The 27,199-nt window shown below is 42.4% G+C and overlaps 1 protein-coding gene across 1 annotated transcript in view; it reads left to right on the forward strand.

Moving 5' to 3' along the window:
- Positions 1-8,295: 8,295 nt before the first annotated feature.
- The window catches only part of LOC125787063 (deoxynucleoside triphosphate triphosphohydrolase SAMHD1-like), a 29,826-nt gene continuing 10,922 nt past the window's right edge, over positions 8,296-27,199 (forward strand). Inside the window, exons 1-9 of the mRNA XM_049470844.1 lie at positions 8,296-8,338; positions 21,676-21,723; positions 22,947-23,107; positions 23,210-23,364; positions 23,515-23,576; positions 23,832-23,978; positions 25,359-25,459; positions 25,576-25,684; positions 25,769-25,860. Coding sequence (XP_049326801.1) covers positions 21,697-21,723; positions 22,947-23,107; positions 23,210-23,364; positions 23,515-23,576; positions 23,832-23,978; positions 25,359-25,459; positions 25,576-25,684; positions 25,769-25,860 — 854 coding nt within the window. The 5' untranslated portion in view covers positions 8,296-8,338; positions 21,676-21,696. The remainder of the gene's footprint in view (positions 8,339-21,675; positions 21,724-22,946; positions 23,108-23,209; positions 23,365-23,514; positions 23,577-23,831; positions 23,979-25,358; positions 25,460-25,575; positions 25,685-25,768; positions 25,861-27,199) is intronic.

The following is a 27,199-nucleotide window of genomic DNA, read 5'->3' on the forward strand; positions in this document are numbered from 1 at the left end:
ATCCGCAGGCAAAGAACACATCCCTAATTCATGCCGTAGCCATGTGTCACTTTGAAAACTGGATCCAACTACACATGTTTACTGGAATTTACTAATCCAGTGCCAAGCTTTATACTGTTCCCCCGAGGACTGAAAACCAATTGCCTGCGGCCCGGCTGAAAAATCGCCCGCCAGGATCGCCCGTGTAATTTGCAGCAATGCGGAACATCAGTCGAGAAGGATGACATCAGCGCCGGTCATGGCTGCTCCAGAAGCGTCAAAGCCGGTGGAAGCCCGTCGGCTCGGAGTGAACGTCTTCTGGAGGAGTTGGCCTGGCGAGGTTTTCGCCTGCCAATAAAAGAGCAAGTTCCTGCGCATTGGTCTAGCTCATCAGCCACCGCAACGACATCGCTGCGAGCAGTAATATATCCAGGATTCACCTGAGTAGATTCACTGGCGGGCGCTATTGATCCGAAGCTCAGGCCTGTGTCCAAGAATATCATTTCCTCCATCACACCCTGGCAGGGCCGTCCGGGGGAGGACAGACCGTATTAAAAGTAGGAACGCTTCGATTATGAGAGATGAAAACAACACGGCGGTGATCCTTCAGAAAGGCAGGGATTCAGTTTTGATGGAAATAAGTGGCGGCCTCAAACTCGGGCCAGATGCCACCTTTGTTATCACATTGCCCACTAAAAGAACAGGTCAAAACAGAGCTGTGCTTCTCTGCACTGACCCGGGTATGGGTTGGGTAAGCTTTTCACAGAGAATAAATAAGCTCCTGCAACAGGAAACACAGAAGCACTGTTTCACAGATAAGGGCAATGGGTTTCTCACTAAGGCTCTTGAAAGTGAATAGATGGGTAATACACTCGCGGATGGCCCAATTAGCCGAGCAATTTTAGAGACGTAATAACGCTACAGAGCTGTAATGGGAACACTGTAGAGGACAAAGGCATGATTACACACATGCTACAGCTTGCATGGTTATTGCATCTTATGTACAGTGATTTTCTCTGATAGTGTCTTGCAAATGAATTGTGCTCGTATATAGAAGCAGGCTAAATCTGTTATTCTTTACACTGCACTGAATGGAATCGAAGTACTAAAGTACTGCATTAGTCTTAACCTTTTTAGTAAATGTTCTACTAGGCTTTTTGTCTTGAACTTGACAGTCTTTGCCCTTAGTCTTGGACCTGGTAGTGTTTAAAATACAGTACCAGACAAAAGTTTGGACACAAATCATCCAGACTATGAAGGAACACATAAGGAATCATGTAGCAACTTAAAAGTGTTAAACGAACCAAGATTTTTGTGAAGCATTTAGGTGCTCTTATCTGGGGAGCTGTTTGTTAACTTGGGGTTTCTGAAGCTGGTAAATATGATAAACCTTATCCTGTATAACTCTTTCTTGCTCTTCCTTTCCTGGACTGCTCCTGATGAGTGCCAGTTTCATCATCAAATTTTTTTGATGTTTTTTTTTTTTTTTTGCGACTGCACTTGAGAATACTTTCAAAGGTGTTGAAATGTTTCGGAATGACTGACTGTCATTTTTTCCTTACTTCGTTTTTTCTTTACTTAGTTGAGTAGTTCTTCTGATAATCTGGATTAGAAAATTACTCAAATATTCACTATTCACTGTATACCTGTAACTCTACCTCTTCACCACTTTACAACTGATGCTCTCAAACTAAACATTAAGAGACAAGAAATTCAAGTAATTAACTCTTGACGAGTTCAGCACAGCTGTTAACTGAAAACCTGAATGAATTCCAGGTGACTCTACCTCATAAAGCTGACTAAAAAAATCTGAGGAATCTAAATTATAAAATATAAAACATATACTGGTTTGTTTAACCCTTTTTGACCATAGTTTGGATGACTTCAGTATCTGCCTACCGCCATTCCCCCAGTCCCATTTCCACACTCAGGGTTGTCAGGTATAGGCCAGCAGCATACTTATCGTTGCTTGCCACTGTGTGTCAATCTGTGTCAATTTTTTTGTACGTAAAGACCTGAATGTGCTGTGAAAGGCCTAAACCCTCACAGATGCACACGCTAGCATTCAGGTCTGGGGTCTGCAAAAATATGGCGAGCCTCTCCTCCGCATTTCACTGAAACGTGCAACTGGAAATGAGGCCTGTGGATTTCGTGTGGGTGAAAAAACAAGCACGAGGAAGCAGTCACATGCAGTAAACTCACAGCAGTACGAAGGTCAGAGTGGAACAGCAGATCCACACGCCAACAACCACACACTCTTACACACCTCCTCCTCAATCCCAATGAAGAAATAAAGCAGCATACTGCCAGAACAGATTTGCTGCATTCCTGTTACAGATGTTGCACATTTGTAAACTGCTTCAGTTTTGTAAACCGTCCTGTTCACGTGCTCATCCATATTCATCTGCTGCCAGTAAGAATCTGCTGCAATTAGTCAGATCTTCTGATGGAGAATTCGCTTCATAAACTTTGCTTTAACTTCACCCAAAAAATTACAGACTACCTAAAAGATAAATGTCATTCTTTTTATATCAAGCACAAAATAATTTGACTGGTCTCAGCGAGTCTGTGTTTAAGATCTGAGCTGACGTTCTTTAGATATTGGCCTTTAAATCCAGCTGCTCTTCCGCAGTTTCATCGATACTGAGTTGGGAAAAAAAAAGGTTCTTTTGTCCTTTTCCAGGTTTCAGAGGTGTCAGGAAGCGTCACAGAGCAATTACAGCTCACCGTCGCTATTTCCAGCCAGACAGAGCAACGTTCTGTACTGACATCTCAAAAAAAAAAGAAAGAAAAAAAAATGGAGACCAACTATTTAAACAAGTTTTAAATACGTTTTACTTAAGGTTACTTTACTTTATTATTTGAGAGTGCTTCTAATGAATTACAACATATTGACTATTTCTATTAGTTTTTACAGGGAAAAAAATAAATCTGCTTTATTTAGACTGTTTTAGGGCGTTTTCACACTTATATTTGGTCTCTTTGGTCCGGATCAGTTGATGAATTTGTTTATTTGTAGCTTCAGTTTCTCCCTCAGTTTGGTTTGGTTTCACACAGGCATAAACCTAAACGCACCAAAATGCCATGCACCAATAAACCATGTGAGCACATCGTCTCCTCTGATTGGTCAGAGCTGTCTGGCGCAGGAGCAAAAAAGTAAATATTGCAAGAAGATTCTGTGTTTCAGAGTGTATATCCGTGCAGTGTGAAGCTGCTTTATAACAAAACATTGAAAATTTGTCCTAATAAATGAGCAGTGAATGCTGCACATACTGTGCTCAGTGTGTAAACAGCATGAAGCAGCAGAGACAGCGTTTGTTCATAGCTGTGGTAATGAGTGTTATCTGGCTACTATATCAGATGAAACTGTGTCTTATCAGCAATTTAGCTAAAATAAAAGGAGTGTATTTAATACCTGGGTCGGATTAAGACCAGATCACATTCTCACTACAAGCAAACCGGTCCTGAGTTTTAAAAAATGTAAGAATTCATAGTACAATATATTTTTAATATAAGAAACAATCATTTTCTCACAATACTTTAGAGATTATTATTCTTGGGGAAAGTGCAGTGTGAGCTTGTAAGTGTCAGTAAGCTTGTGTTCACTAATGGGATCATGACCTTAAAGTGTATAAACTGTACGAATGCATTTTTGAGAGCAATCTGACACTTTAGCCACCTTTTAAATCACCTGTTTGCCCAAACAAATGCATGTTTTTCTTTGTACAGGGTGGCATTTTGTTTCCTAACCCAATTAAGATGCCAACATTAAGCACATGCCAACATGTCTTGTTCTGGTTTGTCCCACAATATGCTCCTCTTTAATACTGAATTTGAGACAATCTCACACATAATCCAGACTAAACCTTTTAAAAATCTGTACAAAATCATTGGGAAATGGATTTCTTCTGTTTCACCCTCCCCGAGGTCTACTTGAGACGCTTGTGTGGGTTGATTTACTAAGAATACATAAAACAGGCTGTTGTCTTAGTGCCACTAAGACAAACTATATGGACAAAAGTATTGAGACACCTGCTGATTCATTGTTTCTTCTGAAATGAAGGGTATTTTATATAGAGTTTATCCTGCTTTTGTTGGATTAACTGTCTCTACTGTCGAAGACAAGGCTTCAGGGTGTTGGATGATCACAACTACACCTCATCTCCAACTTTCCGATTCCTAATATATCCCTAAAGTATTGGGTGGTGCTCCATTATGTAGTGGGAATCCTTATGTGAGGCAAACAGGGAAACCATGCAATCCGCCAAAGTCAGGGTGCACCTGACTCTTAAAGGGAATTGTGACCTGCTGATTGGTTTATTTCATGTTACGTCCAAAACACACCTTTAAATGATTAAGTAGTACATGCCTTTTGTGCATTTTGAGCCGCACAAAAAGGTAAGGTGTACTTTTCCCAACACTACGATAGCAAAGACACATTGACACGCCCTAAATCAATTTGCACAATTAACAGCTCACCTATAGATTGCTAAAACAGATGAGACTTTCTGGAAAAAAAAAACAGGAAGTAAATAGGTTGGGAGTGAGTGAGCAGCGTTTAAAAGTAAATTTCACATGGAAGTTTTCACCTTTACCTTTTTTACTGACGTTTTTTTATTGCATATTGTGGAGCCTCTCATGGAGTACTTCATGATTCATGATTTTCATGATAAATACGTTGTTGCTTTCTGTATATTTGGAACTATTTCCAACAATAGTATCAGTATCTTGTGTCTAAACCATAGACTGTGTATAGCTGGACAGAGCGTCTCTCAAAAGTGAAGCCACCACAGGTCGACAATTTTCAATCACCTTTTTTTCTAATATACTGTAATTCTACCTCCATTATTTAAATGCAGCAGCTAACCGTGTAACCTCTGCTTATATTGTCAAATTTTAAATCCCCACAGAATTTGTTTTTTAAAACGTTATTCAGCTCTATTCAAAAAGGTGTGGTTATTGTAAAAGGGCTGGGTTACACCTAGCCGGGGTGGGACCAATGACTGTATGGGCGGGACCATAGACTGTGTGAGTTCTGTGGAGGGTTATTTAAATGAGTAGGCTGTCAACTGGTGGGAACGCAGGATAATAACTGAAAGGCACCAGGGTTCTTACAGACATGAATGAAATCAGTTCAAGAGTTCAAGTTATTTTGTTCAAAAAGTGCTGGGGGTCTCCAATGGCAGGATCGCATGCACTAAGTTTGCATTTAAGGCTAATACTTAATGCTGCATTTTTGTTGCCCAGCGATTTATCCCATTCATTTTCAGTGAGAAGTGTCGGCTCCGTCAGACGCAGTCACGTGGTGCATCATGGGTCTGACGCGTCAAGTCTGGGGGATGCGATGCAATAAAAAGTTGAGCCAAGGTGAACTTTATACAAATCTGTCCAACACAATGTGTCTATCCAATCAGAGAGCAGGTGTTTGCTCGATACGTGTCCTCAGCGCAGTGTTTGAAAATATTTTAGTTCCGCTTTAAAGCAAACCAGAGAGAAATGGAAAAAAAGCTAATTACTGCATTTTTAGGCTTTCTTGTCCTTTATGATAAATCCCTGCTGATTTACAGGGACTCTGATCAGCGTAATACAGTCTGGAGAAAGGTGCAGAGACTGTTGGGGTCTCTGGTGGGTTTTGAAAAAAAAATATTGTAAAATAATTGTTTGCTTTTGTTAGCCTATATGCTACTCACTAGACAGTGTTATAAAGCTCAGTGAACATTTATATTTATAAAAATACATTTATATTTATTAGTTTATTATAAATATAGCTTGTATAAAACCATTTCCCCATGTATTAAAACAATTTAATTGGATGACGCAGGGAACGCCTTCGTTCATGTGCATTGACACATGAGCGTAAGGCTTATGTGCTTATACTTACATCTTACTTAGAATTTTGACATTCAGGCAAAGCCTATAAGTACAGGTTGAGTATTGTGTATCTAGATGTTCAATCGTACTTTCGATTTTGGCAGTATGCAAACTTGAGCTAAGATGTTTATCTATGTAAACAAGCTAGGGAAATTCGGGTGGTCAGGAGACCAATGATATAACATTAGTACATTGATGGTGAATTACATTAAAGTTAACAAATTTCCCTACTATATCTGATACCTATTCAAATACTTCTATTCAGTGCCTAAGCAAACACGCGCATCACCACAAACCAGGATATTCTGTAAAGGTCACATCAACCTGAGATCAGGATACATTTTCCTATTGTTAATTAAAATGGCCTGAAAGCACAATGCCTGATAAATATCTGAGCACCATTCAAATGTATTTGGATATGATTTAGCCTATATAGCTTTGTTTTTCCTCTTTTAACAAAAACAGCTGCTTCTGTGAGTACACATGACTCTTAACCACTTGATACTGAAAACATTTATAGTGAATACATTTATATATTAGACATGTCACACAAAAAAACTTCGGGACTGGCAGATGATGGCACACTGTGGCACAATATCATGATCCAAAATTGTCTGAAACCAGTTAATACCATGGAAATTATTTAATTGGAATTTGGGGTGGCCACATATAGACTGTTAATTACAAAAGAAACAATGCTTTACCTAAAACTAAACATTTCAGCTTCTATATATTTTTAAAAAAGTCAACCCAAAAATACATTCTGTTTGAGAATCGCAGACAATGACATAAAGCTCAAGAAGAAAATAAGAGGCCACTTAAAAATAACGAGTTTCTTTGATTTTACCAAATTGAAAACCTCTGGAATATAATCAAGAGGAAGATGGATGATCACAAGCCATCAAACCACCAAACTGATCTGCTTGAATTTTTTGCACCAGGAGTAAAGCAGCATAAAGTTATCCAAAAGCAGTGTGTAAGACTGGTGGAGGAGAACATGATGCCAAGCTGCATGAAAACTGTGCCAGGGATATTTCACCAAATATTGATTTCTAAACTCTTAAAACTTTATGAATATGAACTTGTTTTTTTGTTTTGTTTTTTGCATTATTTGAGGTCTGAAAGCTCTGCATTTTTTTTGTTATTTCAGCCATTTCTTATTTTCTGCAAATAAATGCTCTGAATGTCAATATTTTTATTTGGAATTTGGTAGAAATGTTGCACGTGGAATAAATCAACAATGTTTATTTACTCAAACATAAACCTATAAATAGCAAAATCAGAGAAACTGATTCAGAAACTGAAGTGGTCTCTTATTTTTTTTCCAGAGCTGTATAATTACTTTGACAACTGAGTGACACATTAATGTGATTCATACTGGCAGAACTAGTTATTCCCATGGAGGCCAAATTAGCATGACATTTATTTTCACTGCACATCTTTGCAGGTCTTTTTTTTGCAATAGGGCTCATAAGATCCTAAGTATACCAGTAATTCAGTAAATAAAGCCTTAAATACAATTTTTTCCAGGACTTCCTCACAAGTCAGTTAATAATTGGTACCAAATCAAGCTGCACCGTGCAGCTTGATTTGGGGTGTCTTTGCTATCGTAACGACGGGAAAAGTATGCCTTGTGCAGCTCGAAATGCACAAAACGCACATACTAATTCTCTTTATTAATCATAGGTGTAATGTGCAATCAACCAATCCCTTGATCAAGTGAAACAGTACAGTAAAAACACAAAAAGACCGGCAACTGCAACTGAATATTTATGAAAGTCTACTTTGTGAATATCTCCTTTAATATTAACCAATCGCACTAACTACAACCACAGATAATGCTAAAGTAACAAGTATGTAAGAATGTAACTCCACCATCCTGAATTCAGCACTTGTTGATTAAAGCAAATCAGACTCCAGGCTCTGTTTGTACACATGACTCTAACCATTTAATCTGTACCTTAGTAAAGTATTTTAATCAATCAATTTATTTCCACTTAGTAATACATTTTTGAATGCAGCCAAGCATTTACAACTTAAAGGGACTAAAAAATAAGTTTAAATCATAATAACATGCAAACAATATAAGATTTAGTTAAGAAAAAAATAAATAATTCAGAAAAAGGGTATGCAGACAAGCTAAAATATAAAGCAACAGAAATAAAAAAATTAAATTGCATAAAAAGGTAAAAGAAAAAAACTCAACTAAAATTGTTTCAGGCTGTCTGAAGGTGGTTAGAGACGAATAGTTAATAGTAGTTACTAATAGATGAAAAACAAACTGCTAGTCATGTGACACAAATACTTTGAGACTGGCATCTGATGGCACATTGTGACGTGATATCTTGATCCCGATTGGCTGAAGCCAGTTAATGTCATGCAGTCCTACAGCTGCAGAACACTATAAATAACCAGCATCACACCTCACTTTCTATCCTGCGGACACACCTGTATCCAAACAGAGGAGCTGAAGAAAACTATCAACCAGGTGAGAAGATTTTAAACCATGACCATACTGACTAAAATATTCCCCAATTTTAAAGCCTGTCAGCATCACTTATACTGGCTGTAACTAGCTATAATTACTAATAAAATCTAAATAACACTTTACATCTTTTTTCAAATGTATTTACTGGGTCTGATTCCAGAAGTAAAATTCTAACAGCTAGACATATATTAACGATTTAAAACTGGCATTATTTTTTATTGCATTAATTTGCCTTTTAGGTTTTGCACTATGGCCAATAAGATCCTATTTTTACCAGTGCATTTACTGTGGTATCTATGGTGCAAAAAAGAGCCTAAACAAATAATTCTTCTAGACTTGGGTTTAGTTGTGTGTAAAGGTTTGGATATCCTAACATGACATTTTGTTGGGTTTATGAGAAGAAATAAGTTAATAAGTCTACGCAAATTTAGGTGACACTTTACATTCATATTACTGAGGATTTTAAATGATTATAATCTCCCTATACTTTAAATGAAAAGTAATTTAAAAAAGAATAAACGATGTCCAGAAAATCTCACTGAAGGAACACACATTAAAGTCCTGCAGTTTCACTTTAAAATATTTGCATTTAGTTCACAAAGTTTATACTTCAAATTCAAGCTGAACTTGCACCAGGAGTAAAGTCATGAAGTTATCCAAAAGCAGTGTGTAAGACTGGTGGAGGAGAACATGATGCCAAAATGCATGAAAAAAAACTGTGATTAAAAAACCAGGGTTATTCCACCAAATATTGATTTCTGAACTCTTAAAACTTTATGAATATGTACTTGTTTTCTTTACATTATTTGAGGTCTGAAAGCTCTGCATCTTTTTTGTTATTTCAGCCATTTCTCATTTTCTGTAAATAAATGCTCTAAATGAGAATATTTTTATTTGGAATTTGGGAGAAATGTTGTTCGTCGTTTACAGAATAAAACAACAATGTTCATTTTACTCAGACATAAACCTATAAATAGCCAAATCAGAGAAACTGATTCAGTCTCTTAATTTTTTCCAGAGCTGTATTCTGTGAAATATAAATGATATGCGCGTTATGACCAATGTTATGATCAATGTGGAATTGTGTTTATTAATTTCTTTCTAAGACTTAGGTCTACCTGTAAACTGTAAAAATTAGGAAATAAAGATAATATAAAATATATATATATATAAAATGCAGTGTGTGACAGTTGTCTATGAATGGGTCTTATGGAGGTGCTTTAAATCTGTAACACTAAATAAAATTAAAATAGCTGGCATAAAATAATAATAATAAAATGTTGTTGTTTTTTTGTACCACACACTACCTCTTTATCCTGTGGACAGGGCACTTGGTCAGAAGACAGAAGAAGTATCAATCAAGGTAAGATGATTTTGAAGATGATTTCACTTGCAAAGATTTTTCAAAATGTTTCACTTGCAATATTGCAACAATACAGAAATAATGTAGTAATGTAATAATGTGTAAGTGAAGTAATAATGTGGATGTGCAGTGAGCATGAGTAATTGTCCATGGTTTCGTGGTACTGCATTATTAGTGTGATTGCAGTAATGCAATCACAGTATTGTTCTTCTTAAGTCTTATTCTTATTAGTGTGATTGCAGTAATGCAATCACAGTATTGTTCTTCTTAAGTCTTATTCTTCTTCTTCTTCTTCTTATTAGTGTGATTGCAGTAATGCAATCACAGTATTGTTCTTCTTAAGTCTTATTCTTATTATTATTATTATTAGTGTGATTGCAGTAATGCAATCACAGTATTGTTCTTCTTAAGTCTTATTCTTCTTATTATTATTATTATTATTCCACCTGTTTTTTGTCCGGTTAACTAGTGCCGCAGTTTTCGAAATATCGACTTCGTTCAAAAGAGAAAACGTGCGTCCATATCGGGAATGGTGGGCTTGTATACAGCTTTCCGATCGGACTTACGTTTTTCGTAAAAACTTCGTAAGTACGCGTTTTTTTGCCCATTGAAAATGAATGGGCAGAACTTTGCACGCCCGTGGACGTCGCAATTTTTGAAATACTAAGATGAAACCAATTGAGGACCTGTAGAACTTATTGAGCTCTTTCCGAAAATATGCGCTACGAAAAGTTACGAAGTACGGATTTCGTACGAATGTCGTACGAAGTGGCCCCATTGGAATGAATGGGGCCAATCGGAGGACGGCAGCTAGATCGAAGGACAGGTAGCTAGAACTCCACTACTGTGTGTAATGGAGCAGCTATGGGATAAATCAGCGTTAGGTCAAAAGTTTGGACACCCCGGCCCCCCAGTACTGTGTGTAATGGAGCCACGGGTCAAAAGTTTGGACACCCCGGCCCCCCAGTACTGTGTGTAATGGAGCCACGGGTCAAAAGTTTGGACACCCCCGAACGGCCAGAGCAACCTAGCGTGCATAGCTGATTGATGTATTTGCACGTTGCGTAGCAACGTGCAAACACCATTTAATCAAATTTATGCATATACATCACCTAGCAACCACCTAGAAACACCATAGCAACCACCCCGGATACCATAGCAACACCTTAGCAACCGCCTAGCAACACCATAGCAACCACCTAGCAACCATCTAGCAACACCTTAGCAACCACCCCAGATACCATAGCAACACCTTAGCAACCCCCTAGCAACACCCTAGCAACCACCTAGCAACCACCTAGCAACACCTTAGCAACCACCCCGGATACCATAGCAACACCTTAGCAACCGCCTAGCAACACCCTAGCAACCACCTAGCAACCACCTAGCAACACCTTAGCAACCACCCCGGATACCATAGCAACACCTTAGCAACCGCCTAGCAACACCCTAGCAACCACCTAGCAACCACCTAGCAACACCTTAGCAACCACCCCGGATACCATAGCAACACCTTAGCAACCGCCTAGCAACACCCTAGCAACCACCTAGCAACCACCTAGCAACACCTTAGCAACCACCCCGGATACCATAGCAACACCTTAGCAACCGCCTAGCAACACCCTAGCAACCACCTAGCAACCACCTAGCAACACCTTAGCAACCACCCCGGATACCTTAGCAACACCTTAGCAACCGCCTAGCAACACCCTAGCAACCACCTAGCAACACCTTAGCAACCACCCCGGATACCATAGCAACACCTTAGCAACCGCCTAGCAACACCCTAGCAACCACCTAGCAACACCTTAGCAACCACCCCGGATACCATAGCAACACCTTAGCAACCGCCTAGCAACACCTTAGCAACCACCTAGCAACACCTTAGCAACCACCCCGGATACCATAGCAACACCTTAGCAACCGCCTAGCAACACCTTAGCAACCACCTAGCAACACCTTAGCAACCACCCCGGATACCATAGCAACACCTTAGCAACCGCCTAGCAACACCCTAGCAACCACCTAGCAACCACCTAGCAACACCTTAGCAACCACCCCGGATACCATAGCAACACCCTAGCAACCACCTAGCAACACCTTAGCAACCACCCCGGATACCATAGCAACACCTTAGCAACCGCCTAGCAACACCTTAGCAACCACCTAGCAACCACCTAGCAACACCTTAGCAACCACCCCGGATACCATAGCAACACCTTAGCAACCGCCTAGCAACACCTTAGCAACCACCTAGCAACCACCTAGCAACACCTTAGCAACCACCCTGGATACCATAGCAACACCTTAGCAACCGCCTAGCAACACCTTAGCAACCACCTAGCAACACCTTAGCAACCACCCCAGATACCATAGCAACACCTTAGCAACCGCCTAGCAACACCTTAGCAACCACCTAGCAACCACTTAGCAACACCTTAGCAACCACCCCGGATACCATAGCCACACCTTAGCAACCACTTAGCAACACCTTAGCAACACCATAGCAGATACCAGCCAGCACTGCAATCACACTCGCAGTTTCTGTAGGAACTGCAATCTAGTTATTATTATTATTCCACCTGTTTTTTGTCCGGTTAACTAGTGCCGCAGTTTTCGAAATATCGACTTCGTTCAAAAGAGAAAACGTGCGTCCATATCGGGAATGGTGGGCTTGTATACAGCTTTCCGATCGGACTTACGTTTTTCGTAAAAACTTCGTAAGTACGCGTTTTTTTGCCCATAGAAAATGAATGGGCAGAACTTTGCACGTCCGTGGACGTCGCAATTTTTGAAATACTAAGATGAAACCAATTGAGGACCTGTAGAACTTATTGAGCTCTTTCCGAAAATATGCGTTACGAAAAGTTACGACGTACGGATTTCGTACGAATGTCGTACGAAGTGGCCCCATTGGAATGAATGGGGCCAATCGGAGGACGGCAGCTAGATCGAAGGACAGGTAGCTAGAACTCCAGTACTGTGAGTGTATGGAGCAGCTATGGGATAAAACAGCATTAGGTCAAAAGTTTGGACACCCCGGCCCCCCAGTACTGTGTGTAATGGAGCCACGGGTCAAAAGTTTGGACACCCCGGCCCCCCAGTACTGTGTGTAATGGAGCCACGGGTCAAAAGTTTGGACACCCCCGAACGGCCAGAGCAACCTAGCGTGCATAGCTGATTGATGTATTTGCACGTTGCGTAGCAACGTGCAAACACCATTTAATCAAATTTATGCATATACATCACCTAGCAACCACCTAGAAACACCATAGCAACCACCCTGGATACCATAGCAACACCTTAGCAACCGCCTAGCAACACCATAGCAACCACCTAGCAACCATCTAGCAACACCTTAGCAACCACCCCAGATACCATAGCAACACCTTAGCAACCGCCTAGCAACACCCTAGCAACCACCTAGCAACCACCTAGCAACACCTTAGCAACCACCCCGGATACCATAGCAACACCTTAGCAACCGCCTAGCAACACCCTAGCAACCACCTAGCAACCACCTAGCAACACCTTAGCAACCACCCTGGATACCATAGCAACACCTTAGCAACCGCCTAGCAACACCCTAGCAACCACCTAGCAACACCTTAGCAACCACCCCGGATACCATAGCAACACCTTAGCAACCGCCTAGCAACACCCTAGCAACCACCTAGCAACACCTTAGCAACCACCCCGGATACCATAGCAACACCTTAGCAACCGCCTAGCAACACCCTAGCAACCACCTAGCAACCACCTAGCAACACCTTAGCAACCACCCCGGATACCATAGCAACACCTTAGCAACCGCCTAGCAACACCCTAGCAACCACCTAGCAACCACCTAGCAACCACCTAGCAACACCTTAGCAACCACCCCGGATACCATAGCAACACCGTAGCAACCGCCTAGCAACACCCTAGCAACCACCTAGCAACCACCTAGCAACCACCTAGCAACACCTTAGCAACCACCCCGGATACCATAGCAACACCTTAGCAACCACCTAGCAACACCCTAGCAACCACCTAGCAACCACCTAGCAACACCTTAGCAACCACCCCGGATACCATAGCAACACCTTAGCAACCGCCTAGCAACACCCTAGCAACCACCTAGCAACACCTTAGCAACCACCCCGGATACCATAGCAACACCTTAGCAACCGCCTAGCAACAACTTAGCAACCACCTAGCAACCACCTAGCAACACCTTAGCAACCACCCCGGATACCATAGCAACACCTTAGCAACCGCCTAGCAACACCTTAGCAACCACCTAGCAACCAGCTAGCAACACCTTAGCAACCACCCCGGATACCATAGCAACACCTTAGCAACCGCCTAGCAACACCTTAGCAACCACCTAGCAACACCTTAGCAACCACCCCAGATACCATAGCAACACCTTAGCAACCGCCTAGCAACACCTTAGCAACCACCTAGCAACCACTTAGCAACACCTTAGCAACCACCCCGGATACCATAGCCACACCTTAGCAACCACTTAGCAACACCTTAGCAACACCACAGCAGATACCAGCCAGCACTGCAATCACACTCGCAGTTTCTGTAGGAACTGCAATCTAGTTATTATTATTATTCCACCTGTTTTTTGTCCGGTTAACTAGTGCCGCAGTTTTCGAAATATCGACTTCGTCCAAAAGAGAAAACGTGCGTCCTTATCGGGAATGGTGGGCTTGTATACAGCTTTCCGATCGGACTTACGTTTTTCGTAAAAACTTCGTAAGTACGCGTTTTTTTGCCCATTGAAAATGAATGGCCAGAACTTTGCACGCCCGTGGACGTCGCAACTTTTGAAATACGAAGATGAAACCAATTGAGGACCTGTAGAACTTATTGAGCTCTTTCCGAAAATATGCGTTACGAAAAGTTACGACGTACGGATTTCGTACGAATGTCGTACGAAATGGCCCCATAGGAATGAATGGGGCCAATCGGAGGACGGCAGCTAGATCGAAGGACAGGTAGCTAGAACTCCAGTACTGTGAGTGTATGGAGCTGCTATGGGATAAAACAGCGTTAGGTCAAAAGTTTGGACACCCCGGCCCCCCAGTACTGTGTGTAATGGAGCCACGGGTCAAAAGTTTGGACACCCCCGAACGGCCAGAGCAAACTAGCGTGCATAGCTGATTGATGTATTTGCACGTTGCGTAGCAACGTGCAAACACCATTTAATCTAATTTATGCATATAAATCACCTAGCAACCACCTAGAAACACCATAGCAACCACCCCAGATACCATAGCAACACCTTAGCAACCGCCTAGCAACACCCTCGCAACCACCTAGCAACACCTTAGCAACCACCCCGGATACCATAGCAACACCTTAGCAACCACATAGCAACTGCTTAGGAGTGACCTACCAACCACTTAGCAACACCATAGCAACCACCCTGGATACCATAGCAACACCTGAGCAACCGCCTAGCAACACCCTAGCAACCACCTAGCAACCACCTAGCAACACCTTAGCAACCACCCCAGATACCATAGCAACACCTTAGCAACCGCCTAGCAACGCCCTAGCAATGCCCTAGCAACCACCTAGCAACACCTTAGCAACCACCCCGGATACCATAGCAACACCTTAGCAACCGCCTAGCAACACCTTAGCAACCACCTAGCAACCACCTAGCAACACCTTAGCAACCACCCCGGATACCATAGCAACACCTTAGCAACCGCCTAGCAACAACCTAGCAACCACCTAGCAACACCTTAGCAACCACCCCGGATACCATAGCAACACCTTAGCAACCGCCTAGCAACACCCTAGCAACCACCTAGCAACCACCTAGCAACACCTTAGCAACCACCCCGGATACCATAGCAACACCTTAGCAACCGCCTAGCAACACCCTAGCAACCACCTAGCAACCACCTAGCAACACCTTAGCAACCACCCCGGATACCATAGCAACACCTTAGCAACCGCCTAGCAACACCCTAGCAACCACCTAGCAACACCTTAGCAACCACCCCGGATACCATAGCAACACCTTAGCAACCGCCTAGCAACACCTTAGCAACCACCTAGCAACCACTTAGCAACACCTTAGCAACCACCCCGGATACCATAGCAACACCTTAGCAACCGCCTAGCAACACCCTAGCAACCACCTAGCAACCACCTAGCAACACCTTAGCAACCACCCCGGATACCATAGCAACACCTTAGCAACCGCCTAGCAACACCCTAGCAACCACCTAGCAACACCTTAGCAACCACCCCGGATACCATAGCAACACCTTAGCAACCGCCTAGCAACACCCTAGCAACCACCTAGCAACCACCTAGCAACACCTTAGCAACCACCGCGGATACCATAGCAACACCTTAGCAACCACCTAGCAACACCTTAGCGACCACCTAGCAACACCTTAGCAGATACCAGCCAGCACTGCAATCACACTCGCAGTTTCTGCAGGAACTGCAATCTAGTTATTATTATTATTCCACCTGTTTTTTGTCCGGTTAACTAGTGCCGCAGTTTTCGAAATATCGACTTCGTTCAAAAGAGAAAACGTGCGTCCATATCGGGAATGGTGGGCTTGTATACAGCTTTCCGATCGGACTTACGTTTTTCGTAAAAACTTCGTAAGTACGCGTTTTTTTGCCCATTGAAAATGAATGGGCAGAACTTTGCACGCCCGTGGACGTCGCAATTTTTGAAATACGAAGATGAAACCAATTGAGGACCTGTAGAACTTATTGAGCTCTTTCCGAAAATATGCGTTATGAAAAGTTACGACGTACGGATTTCGTACGAACGGCGTACGAAGTGGCCCCATTGGAATGAATGGGGCCAATCGGAGGACGGCAGCTAGATCGAAGGACAGGTAGCTAGAACTCCAGTACTGTGAGTGTATGGAGCAGCTATGGGATAAATCAGCGTTAGGTCAAAAGTTTGGACACCCCGGCCCCCCAGTACTGTGTGTAATGGAGCCATGGGTCAAAAGTTTGGACACCCCGGCCCCCCAGTACTGTGTGTAATGGAGCCACGGGTCAAAAGTTTGGACACCCCCGAACGGCCAGAGCAACCTAGCGTGCATAGCTGATTTATGTATTTGCACGTTGCGTAGCAACGTGCAAACACCATTTAATCAAATTTATGCATATACATCACCTAGCAACCACCTAGAAACACCATAGCAACCACCCCGGATACCATAGCAACACCTTAGCAACCACCTAGCAACTGCTTAGTAGTGACCTACCAACCACTTAGCAACACCATAGCAACCACCCTGGATACCATAGCAACACCTTAGCAACCGCCTAGCAACACCATAGCAACCACCTAGCAACCATCTAGCAACACCTTAGCAACCACCCCAGATACCATAGCAACACCTTAGCAACCGCCTAGCAACACCCTAGCAACCACCTAGCAACCACCTAGCAACACCTTAGCAACCACCCCGGATACCATAGCAACACCTTAGCAACCGCCTAGCAACACCCTAGCAACCACCTAGCAACACCTTAGCAACCACCCCGGATACCATAGCAACACCTTAGCAACCGCCTAGCAACAACCTAGCAACCACCTAGCAACACCTTAGCAACCACCCCGGATACCATAGCAACACCTTAGCAACCGCCTAGCAACACCCTAGCAACCACCTAGCAACACCTTAGCAACCACCCCGGATACCATAGCAACACCTTAGCAACCGCCTAGCAACACCTTAGCAACCCCCTAGCAACCACCTAGCAACACCTTAGCAACCACCCCGGATACCATAGCAACACCTTAGCAACCGCCTAGCAACACCCTAGCAACCACCTAGCAACCACCTAGCAACACCTTAGCAACCACCCCGGATACCATAGCAACTCCTTAGCAACCGCCTAGCAACACCCTAGCAACCACCTAGCAACACCTTAGCAACCACCCTGGATACCATAGCAACACCTTAGCAACCGCCTAGCAACACCGTAGCAACCACCTAGCAACACCTTAGCAACCACCCCGGATACCATAGCAACACCTTAGCAACCGCCTAGCAACCACCTAGCAACACCTTAGCAACCACCCCGGATACCATAGCAACACCCTAGCAACCACCTAGCAACACCTTAGCAACCACCCTGGATACCATAGCAACACCTTAGCAACCGCCTAGCAACACCCTAGCAACCACCTAGCAACCACCTAGCAACACCTTAGCAACCACCCCGGATACCATAGCAACACCTTAGCAACCGCCTAGCAACACTCTAGCAACCACCTAGCAACCACCTAGCAACACCTTAGCAACCACCCCGGATACCATAGCAACACCTTAGCAACCGCCTAGCAACACCTTAGCAACCACCTAGCAACCACTTAGCAACACCTTAGCAACCACCCCGGATACCATAGCAACACCTTAGCAACCGCCTAGCAACACCCTAGCAACCACCTAGCAACACCTTAGCAACCACCCCGGATACCATAGCAACACCTTAGCAACCACCTAGCAACACCTTAGCAACCACCCCGGATACCATAGCAACACCTTAGCAACCGCCTAGCAACCACCTAGCAACACCTTAGCAACCACCCCGGATACCATTGCAACACCTTAGCAACCACCTAGCAACACCTTAGCAACCACCTAGCAACCACTTAGCAACACCTTAGCAACCACCCTGGATACGATAGCAACACCTTAGCAACCACTTAGCAACACCTTAGCAACACCATAGCAGATACCAGCCAGCTCTGCAATCACACTCGCAGTTTCTGTAGGAACTGCAATCTAGTTATTATTATTATTCCACCTGTTTTTTGTCCGGTTAACTAGTGCCGCAGTTTTCGAAATATCGACTTCGTTCAAAAGAGAAAACGTGCGTCCATATCGGGAATGGTGGGCTTGTATACAGCTTTCCGATCGGACTTACGTTTTTCGTAAAAACTTCGTAAGTACGCGTTTTTTTGCCCATTGAAAATGAATGGGCAGAACTTTGCACGCCCGTGGACGTCGCAATTTTTGAAATACGAAGATGAAACCAATTGAGGACCTGTAGAACTTATTGAGCTCTTTCCGAAAATATGCGTTACGAAAAGTTACGACGTACGGATTTCGTACGATTGTCGTACGAAGTGGCCCCATTGGAATGAATGGGGCCAATCGGAGGACGGCAGCTAGATCGAAGGACAGGTAGCTAGAACTCCAGTACTGTGTGTAATGGAGCAGCTATGGGATAAAACAGCATTAGGTCAAAAGTTTGGACACCCCGGCCCCCCAGTACTGTGTGTAATGGAGCCACGGGTCAAAAGTTTGGACACCCCGGCCCCCCCAGTACTGTGTGTAATGGAGCCACGGGTCAAAAGTTTGGACACCCCCGAACGGCCAAAGCAACCTAGCGTGCATAGCTGATTGATGTATTTGCACGTTGCGTAGCAACGTGCAAACACCATTTAATCTAATTTATGCATATACATCACCTAGCAACCACCTAGCAACACCTTAGCAACCACCTAGCAACACCTTAGCAACCACCCCGGATACATAGCAACACCTTAGCAACCGCCTAGCAACACGCTAGCAACCACCTAGCAACCACCTAGCAACACCTTAGCAACCACCCCGGATACCATAGCAACACCTTAGCAACCGCCTAGCAACACCCTAGCAACCACCTAGCAACCACCTAGCAACACCTTAGCAACCACCCCGGATACCATAGCAACACCTTAGCAACCGCCTAGCAACACCCTAGCAACCACCTAGCAACCACCTAGCAACACCTTAGCAACCACCCAAGATACCATAGCAACACCTTAGCAACCGCCTAGCAACACCTTAGCAACCACCTAGCAACCACCTAGCAACACCTTAGCAACCACCCCGGATACCATAGCAACACCTTAGCAACCGCCTAGCAACACCCTAGCAACCACCTAGCAACCACCTAGCAACACCTTAGCAACCACCCCGGATACCATAGCAACACCTTAGCAACCGCCTAGCAACACCCTAGCAACCACCTAGCAACACCTTAGCAACCACCCCAGATACCATAGCAAACACCATTTAATCAAATTTATGCATATACATCACCTAGCAACCACCTAGAAACACCATAGCAACCACCCCGGATACCATAGCAACACCTTAGCAACCGCCTAGCAACACCATAGCAACCACCTAGCAACCATCTAGCAACACCTTAGCAACCACCCCAGATACCATAGCAACACCTTAGCAACCCCATAGCAACACCCTAGCAACCACCTAGCAACCACCTAGCAACACCTTAGCAACCACCCCGGATACCATAGCAACACCTTAGCAACCGCCTAGCAACACCCTAGCAACCACCTAGCAACCACCTAGCAACACCTTAGCAAACACCCCGGATACCATAGCAACACCTTAGCAACCGCCTAGCAACACCCTAGCAACCACCTAGCAACCACCTAGCAACACCTTAGCAACCACCCCGGATACCATAGCAACACCTTAGCAACCGCCTAGCAACACCCTAGCAACCACCTAGCAACCACCTAGCAACACCTTAGCAACCACCCCGGATACCATAGCAACACCTTAGCAACCGCCTAGCAACACCCTAGCAACCACCTAGCAACCACCTAGCAACACCTTAGCAACCACCCCGGATACCATAGCAACACCTTAGCAACCGCCTAGCAACACCCTAGCAACCACCTAGCAACCACCTAGCAACACCTTAGCAACCACCCCGGATACCATAGCAACACCTTAGCAACCGCCTAGCAACACCCTAGCAACCACCTAGCAACACCTTAGCAACCACCCCGGATACCATAGCAACACCTTAGCAACCGCCTAGCAACACCCTAGCAACCACCTAGCAACACCTTAGCAACCACCCCGGATACCATAGCAACACCTTAGCAACCGCCTAGCAACACCTTAGCAACCACCTAGCAACACCTTAGCAACCACCCTGGATACCATAGCAACACCTTAGCAACCGCCTAGCAACACCTTAGCAACCACCTAGCAACACCTTAGCAACCACCCCGAATACCATAGCAACACCTTAGCAACCGCCTAGCAACACCCTAGCAACCACCTAGCAACCACCTAGCAACACCTTAGCAACCACCCCGGATACCATAGCAACACCCTAGCAACCACCTAGCAACACCTTAGCAACCACCCCGGATACCATAGCAACACCTTAGCAACCGCCTAGCAACACCTTAGCAACCACCTAGCAACCACCTAGCAACACCTTAGCAACCACCCCGGATACCATAGCAACACCTTAGCAACCGCCTAGCAACACCTTAGCAACCACCTAGCAACCACCTAGCAACACCTTAGCAACCACCCTGGATACCATAGCAACACCTTAGCAACCGCCTAGCAACACCTTAGCAACCACCTAGCAACACCTTAGCAACCACCCCAGATACCATAGCAACACCTTAGCAACCGCCTAGCAACACCTTAGCAACCACCTAGCAACCACTTAGCAACACCTTAGCAACCACCCCGGATACCATAGCCACACCTTAGCAACCACTTAGCAACACCTTAGCAACACCATAGCAGATACCAGCCAGCACTGCAATCACACTCGCAGTTTCTGTAGGAACTGCAATCTAGTTGCATATGTTATTTATAATCAATAATTAATAAAATTGACTGGTCTGTGAATAAACTTTTTGTGGTACAATTTGTACTGCTGAATTATTCTCTTTAAATGCACAGCCTAAAATAAAAAACACAAACAAAAACTCAACTCAACTCACCTCAGAAGTGTATTTTAACATTTAACATTTGCATAACAAAATTGGTCACATGCCCTCAAAACACTCTGTTTGAGGTTGCGTAGTGATGGAAATGATGGAACTGACTGCTGTGTAAAAAAACATTGTCTTGATCAAGACTACTGGCACTGAAGCTGTGGAACACTTAGATATAAAAAATATTAAACTATTTCTTTATCTTGTTAACAGAACATTTACAGCATTAAGACCATGGCAAACCAATCTACAGTCTACAAGGTGAGAGTACTGTGCACCACCGCAGGTCTGTGTGGAGTGAGTTACTGTGTATGATCAGCCAAAAATAGTTTTATATATACTCTGTAATAAAGTCATTTGCAGATATATTTTACCATCAAGTTCAGCAAAGCACTACTGCACTTTACAAGATATTACATTATGGTCTAAATTCGGAGATTGAATCATGTTAAGTATAAACTGTGGCTAGATAAATGAGAAATTGTTTATTTGGGAATCAGAGTGGTCATGATTGGAATATACACATAAGATAATCGGTGAAGAAAACACCTCAGGATGCTAAAATAAACCACTGTGTACAGGACAGTTCTTTTTACAGTAGAAAAGGGGTTTCCAAACTCTTTTTGTTGGGGGCCAGAAGGAGAAATATATTTGAAGTCACGGGCCACAGACTCTGTAATAAAACAAATAATGAAATGTACCACTTTAAATAATACATTTTCCTGATTATTTCATTTACACACCATTTTACTTGACTTACTATCTTTATCTTTGACAGTGTTGTGTAAACTAAGATTTTTCAAATTGATGTTTAATTTCATGATGTCTCTTAATATTAAACTCCTTAATTACGCCAACTTTTAGACTCTTTGGCCTGTTTTTCTGCGCTAGAATTGCTCCCCCTTTCTCCGCTTTTAGACTCTTTGGCCCGTTTTTCTGCACTTGAAATGCGCAACCTCTCCGCTTTTAGACTCTTTGGCCCGTGTTTCTGCGCTAGAAATGCGCACCCTCTCTGCTTTTAGACTCTTTGCCCCGTTTTTCTGCACTAGAAATGCGCACTCTCTCCTCTTTTAGACTCTTTGCCCCGTTTTTCTGCGCTAGAAATGCGCACCCTCTCCGCTTTTAGACTCTTTGGCCCGTTTTTCTGTGCTAGAAATGCGCACTCTCTCCGCTTTTAGACTCTTTGGCACGTTTTTCTGCGCTAGAAATGCGCACCCTCTCCTCTTTTAGACTCTTTGGCCAGTTTTTATCCGCTATAAATGCGCACTCTCTCCACTTTTAGACTCTTTGCCCCGTTTTTCTGCACTAGAAATGCACTCTCTCTCTTTGATGCTACTCAGCAATGCTGAATTCACATGTGTCTTAGGAGGCATGTGTTAGTCCTTACCCTCCTGGTGTTGGGGCATCACTAGTGATAGAGGGAGTCCTAATGAGTGGGTTACATTATTTGCTTCATTTATATTGGAGATTTGTTTTGATTGCAGGTCTTTAATGACTCTGTTCATGGCCACATTGAGATGCACCCTCTGCTGGTGAAGATAATAGACACTCCTGAGTTTCAGCGCTTGAGGAACATCAAACAACTTGGAGGAGGCTATTATGTCTATCCTGGAGCATCTCACAATCGCTTTGAGCACTCCTTAGGGTAAATTTTAGATACCTGACTGGCCCATTCATATGTGTATGAGGACTGTGAACTTTACGTATATTTGGGTAATAATAACAACATGTTTCTTATTTTTAATAGTGTGGCTCATCTGGCAGGGAAGCTTCTACAGAGTCTGAAAAAGAAACTGATTCAGGGAAAGACACAGAGTCTGAAAAAGAGTCTGCTTACGGAATTAGAGATAACACCCAATGACGAACTCTGTGTTCAGATTGCTGGATTGTGTCATGACCTGGGTGAGACTTGCATTATTCTGTATACAGACTGTAATGGCTATCCCATTTATATAAAACCATTTATATAAAATACTTTTGTGGATTCAAGCAATGTGAAAGAAATTTCAGTCCATTCACATGCACACCATGTTTTATATTTGTCAAATAAAGGTCACGGCCCGTTCTCTCATGCATTTGACATATTCATGAAGGAATTTGTCCCAAGTTGGAAGGTATGGTGTTAAATTTTATCACATTTTACAAATATTAAACATTACTAATATTCTAATGCTCAGATTACAATGTATTTACTTCTCCTATAGTCTATAATGGACCACTGACTTTGTGTGCTATTCTGAGTTCTGTGATAAATAAGTATGTTCAGAACCCTGTACGTTCTGTTCTGTGTATATTTTACTCCTAAACATCATGGACCTGACTTATAACATGACTAAACAGCATGATCTTTGCTTATTTTAATGGAATAGCATGAAGAAGAATCATTCAAGATGTTTAAATATCTCATTGAAAAAAATGGCATTAAAGAAGACATGGAAAGAGACTACACATTTTCTGAAGTCGACTTCACATTCATCAAGGAGCTTATTCAAGGGCCGAGTAATTCTGCTTTTGAGGTATAAGTGCTATCTTATATACTATACTACTACTACTACTACTACTACTACTAATAATAATAATAATAATAATAATAATAATAATACTTATAATTATTATTATTATTATCCTATACATTGGCACTAGTATATCAATAATAGTCTGACAAGTAATAATTGCATAATTTACTGTTCAATGACCATTTAGGACCTTGTTATGCAAATCATCCCATGTAAATGTGTCATTTTGTCAAGTGTATTGCATTTGTTTTTTTAATGAGTTTGCATAGTTATTTATAGTTGAGTTTATAAGTAACAGCTAAGCAAGAAAGTGTATTACCTAATCAGGAAATAATTATAGACTAATAACTAATTAAGAAATTCTGGTAAAAGTGTTAAGAGTCTTCAGCTTTTAGTAGAATATCCGATCATTTCCATATTCAATGGTTTCTTGTCGTATCATAGTTAGAGTGAATGCAGTCTAAAGTAGCTTCTGTTGTGAACCCTGAGGGTCCTATTTTAGTGATCTATAGGCAAGCTGTCAATCACACAGATGCATTTAGGGCGCGTCGGTGTGTCTTTGGTATCGTGAGGGCGCAAAATAAAACACATCAGTGTGTCACTTGCCATGTGAGCCTGGTGCATTCCGACTTTGGCACATTAATATCTTAAAAGCGCAGCGCTTCTGTGTGTCTTATTTTGGATAGTGGCGCATTGTTGTTTACCCCCGCCAAAATAGCAACATGAAAAAAATGTACCTGAATACACCTAATTTCCAGACCACCACGCGCAACGGCATAGATATATTCCTACATTTCAGCGCAGGGTGTAAGATAGGGCCCTTAATGTTTTATTGAAGTAGCTAGCTATGCTAATTCAACATTTTAACAGCTATTTACAGCAACTAACTAGCTCTCAAACACCATAGTGGGTGTTTAAGAGCTAAACTTGCGTCCCCCGCCCAAACATCCATACGTCTGCTCTTACCATTTTGTGGAGGGAAACTCTGCCTTGAAGCTCCAGTGAAGAATACATGTTAGGTGCTGCAAGCTGTCAGGGAAGCCATTAGACTCCGCTTCACCGGCGCTTCATAGTTGAGCCATTTCTCTGGATAAGAACATTCTGGTGTGGGTTTCCTTTCCCAAAATGGTAAAAGCAGATACATGGACATTTGGGTGGATGTTTCAAATTGAGTGTCTCTTCTCTGAAAGTAATATGGAGCTACACAACACTCTGTAGACAGACATACTATAATATACAACACAATATACAACAATATAAAACACACAGGCAGGCCAGTTCATGACAGTTTGTTTTTAATATATTAAAAAATATTATAAAATAAGAAAAATAGCATGAAACATGAACAGCAGCAATAAAGCCATTACATGCCTTATTTAGTGGCCATATGAAGGAAGAGAGAAGGAGAAGGCTTTCTTGTACGACATTGTGGCCAATCACAGAAACGGAATTGACGTTGACAAAATGGACTATTTCGCCCGGTGAGTTTAATTTTTTATGGGCTTCTTTGTGTGAAACAGGGCTTTAATTCTCTAAAGATTCAAGGCTGACTACTAATTCAAATTAATTGAATACATTTGTGTCTGTTTTGATATAGAGACTGCCACCACCTGGGCATGAAATGTAACTTCTCTCATGAACGTTTTATAACGTTTGCACGAGTTTGTGAAGTAAACGGAGAAACGCAGATCTGCGTAAGAGACAAGGTAATCTTTATTTCAATTAAAATGTGGTTTACAGTGACACTGGAAAACATTTATTATACAATTTTTTTTTTCTGTCTTCATCAGGAAGCGATGAACATGTATGAGCTCTTTCATGTTCGCAACCTCCTTCACCACAATGCCTACCAACACAGGGTCACGAAGGCAGTCGAACTTATGTAAGTTTATGAAAACATAATAATAATAATAATAATAATAATAATAATAATAATAATAATAATATTTGTTGTTATTTGAAAGGACTTTTAATTCAGGTAGTGGATTAAAGTACAGAGTGATTCGGTCTGATAACATTTACAGGCTTTATAAAATAATATTTGTGTAAACTCCTGTTTCTGATTGCATCCCCAAAGAGAAGCCCCTGCGAGTCTGCATTATGACAGGTGTTTAGAGAGGAAATTACCAAGAATACGAAGGATAAATCCAATTCATAGGGTTTACTATGATGTCACTCCACACTCCTTTGCTGCTATAACAGCTTCAAATTTTCTGGGAAGGCTTTCCACAAGGTTTAAGAGTGTGTTTATAGTAGTGGTGCGAAACACCATTTGATTTGATTCAGATTTATGGGATAACAATTAGATTCAGAATTTTGATTCAGATGGTCTATAAATTTTGTTTAATTAAATTATGTGATTGAGAAGATGAAACAGCAATTTAAACAAATAGAATATTTATTTAAAACAATAATTTAGGTTCCTTACTGTATAAAATCTTTTTGCAACATTTTGCAAATCTTTAAAACGTAACCTTAAATATTAAACATAAGACTGGGTTGGCTCCAGAGTTCACTGGTCTGCTGCTTTTGGACACGTTTTAGCTTCTTTTAGCTCAGAGTGATCAGTGTTGTATTTCCGAAGTACTTCAGTTTCATTTTACACTGCTTGCAAACAATTGTGCTTACATCAAGCACTCTCTTCCAAGGGACACTGTAAAATCCAAATTGTGCCCAAACACTGTCTTTTAGTGACGACAGGGAGAGTTGATTCACGCTCTTCTCCTGCTCTATGCTAGCGAACTCCATTTAGATAAATGAAGCTGGCTAACTAACTAGCTTGCTGTACCTTCTTGGCCTTCTTCTACGGTGCCCAAGTGGTCGTGCAATGCAGTATGCAGTACTGTCAGGAGTTGGAGGGGCAAAAAATAAAACCTAAACGCATTTCAGGGCATTGTAAAACGATTCAGGATTGCCAGGACTAAGAATCTTTAAAAAACGATTTTTTCAACACCCGTAGTTTATAGGAATTTTTAATCATTCTTCCAGAAGCTTATTTGTGAGGTCAAACACAAGTTGGATGAGAAGGCCTTGCTCACAGTCTATATACTATACTGCTTCTTCTTCACTCTACCATGTTCTGCCTCAATCTTCTTTGCTTTAACTCACTTTTCCTTACTCTTCCTCACCTTGCTTCAATCTACCATACTCTACTGAGTTTGAAATTCTTAGATGTTTGCATAAGGCTGGAATCTGCAAACTTAAAAAAACAAAGATCTCAT

This window comes from Astyanax mexicanus, chromosome 22 (genome assembly GCF_023375975.1).
Source record: "Astyanax mexicanus isolate ESR-SI-001 chromosome 22, AstMex3_surface, whole genome shotgun sequence".
NCBI lineage: Eukaryota > Metazoa > Chordata > Actinopteri > Characiformes > Acestrorhamphidae > Astyanax > Astyanax mexicanus.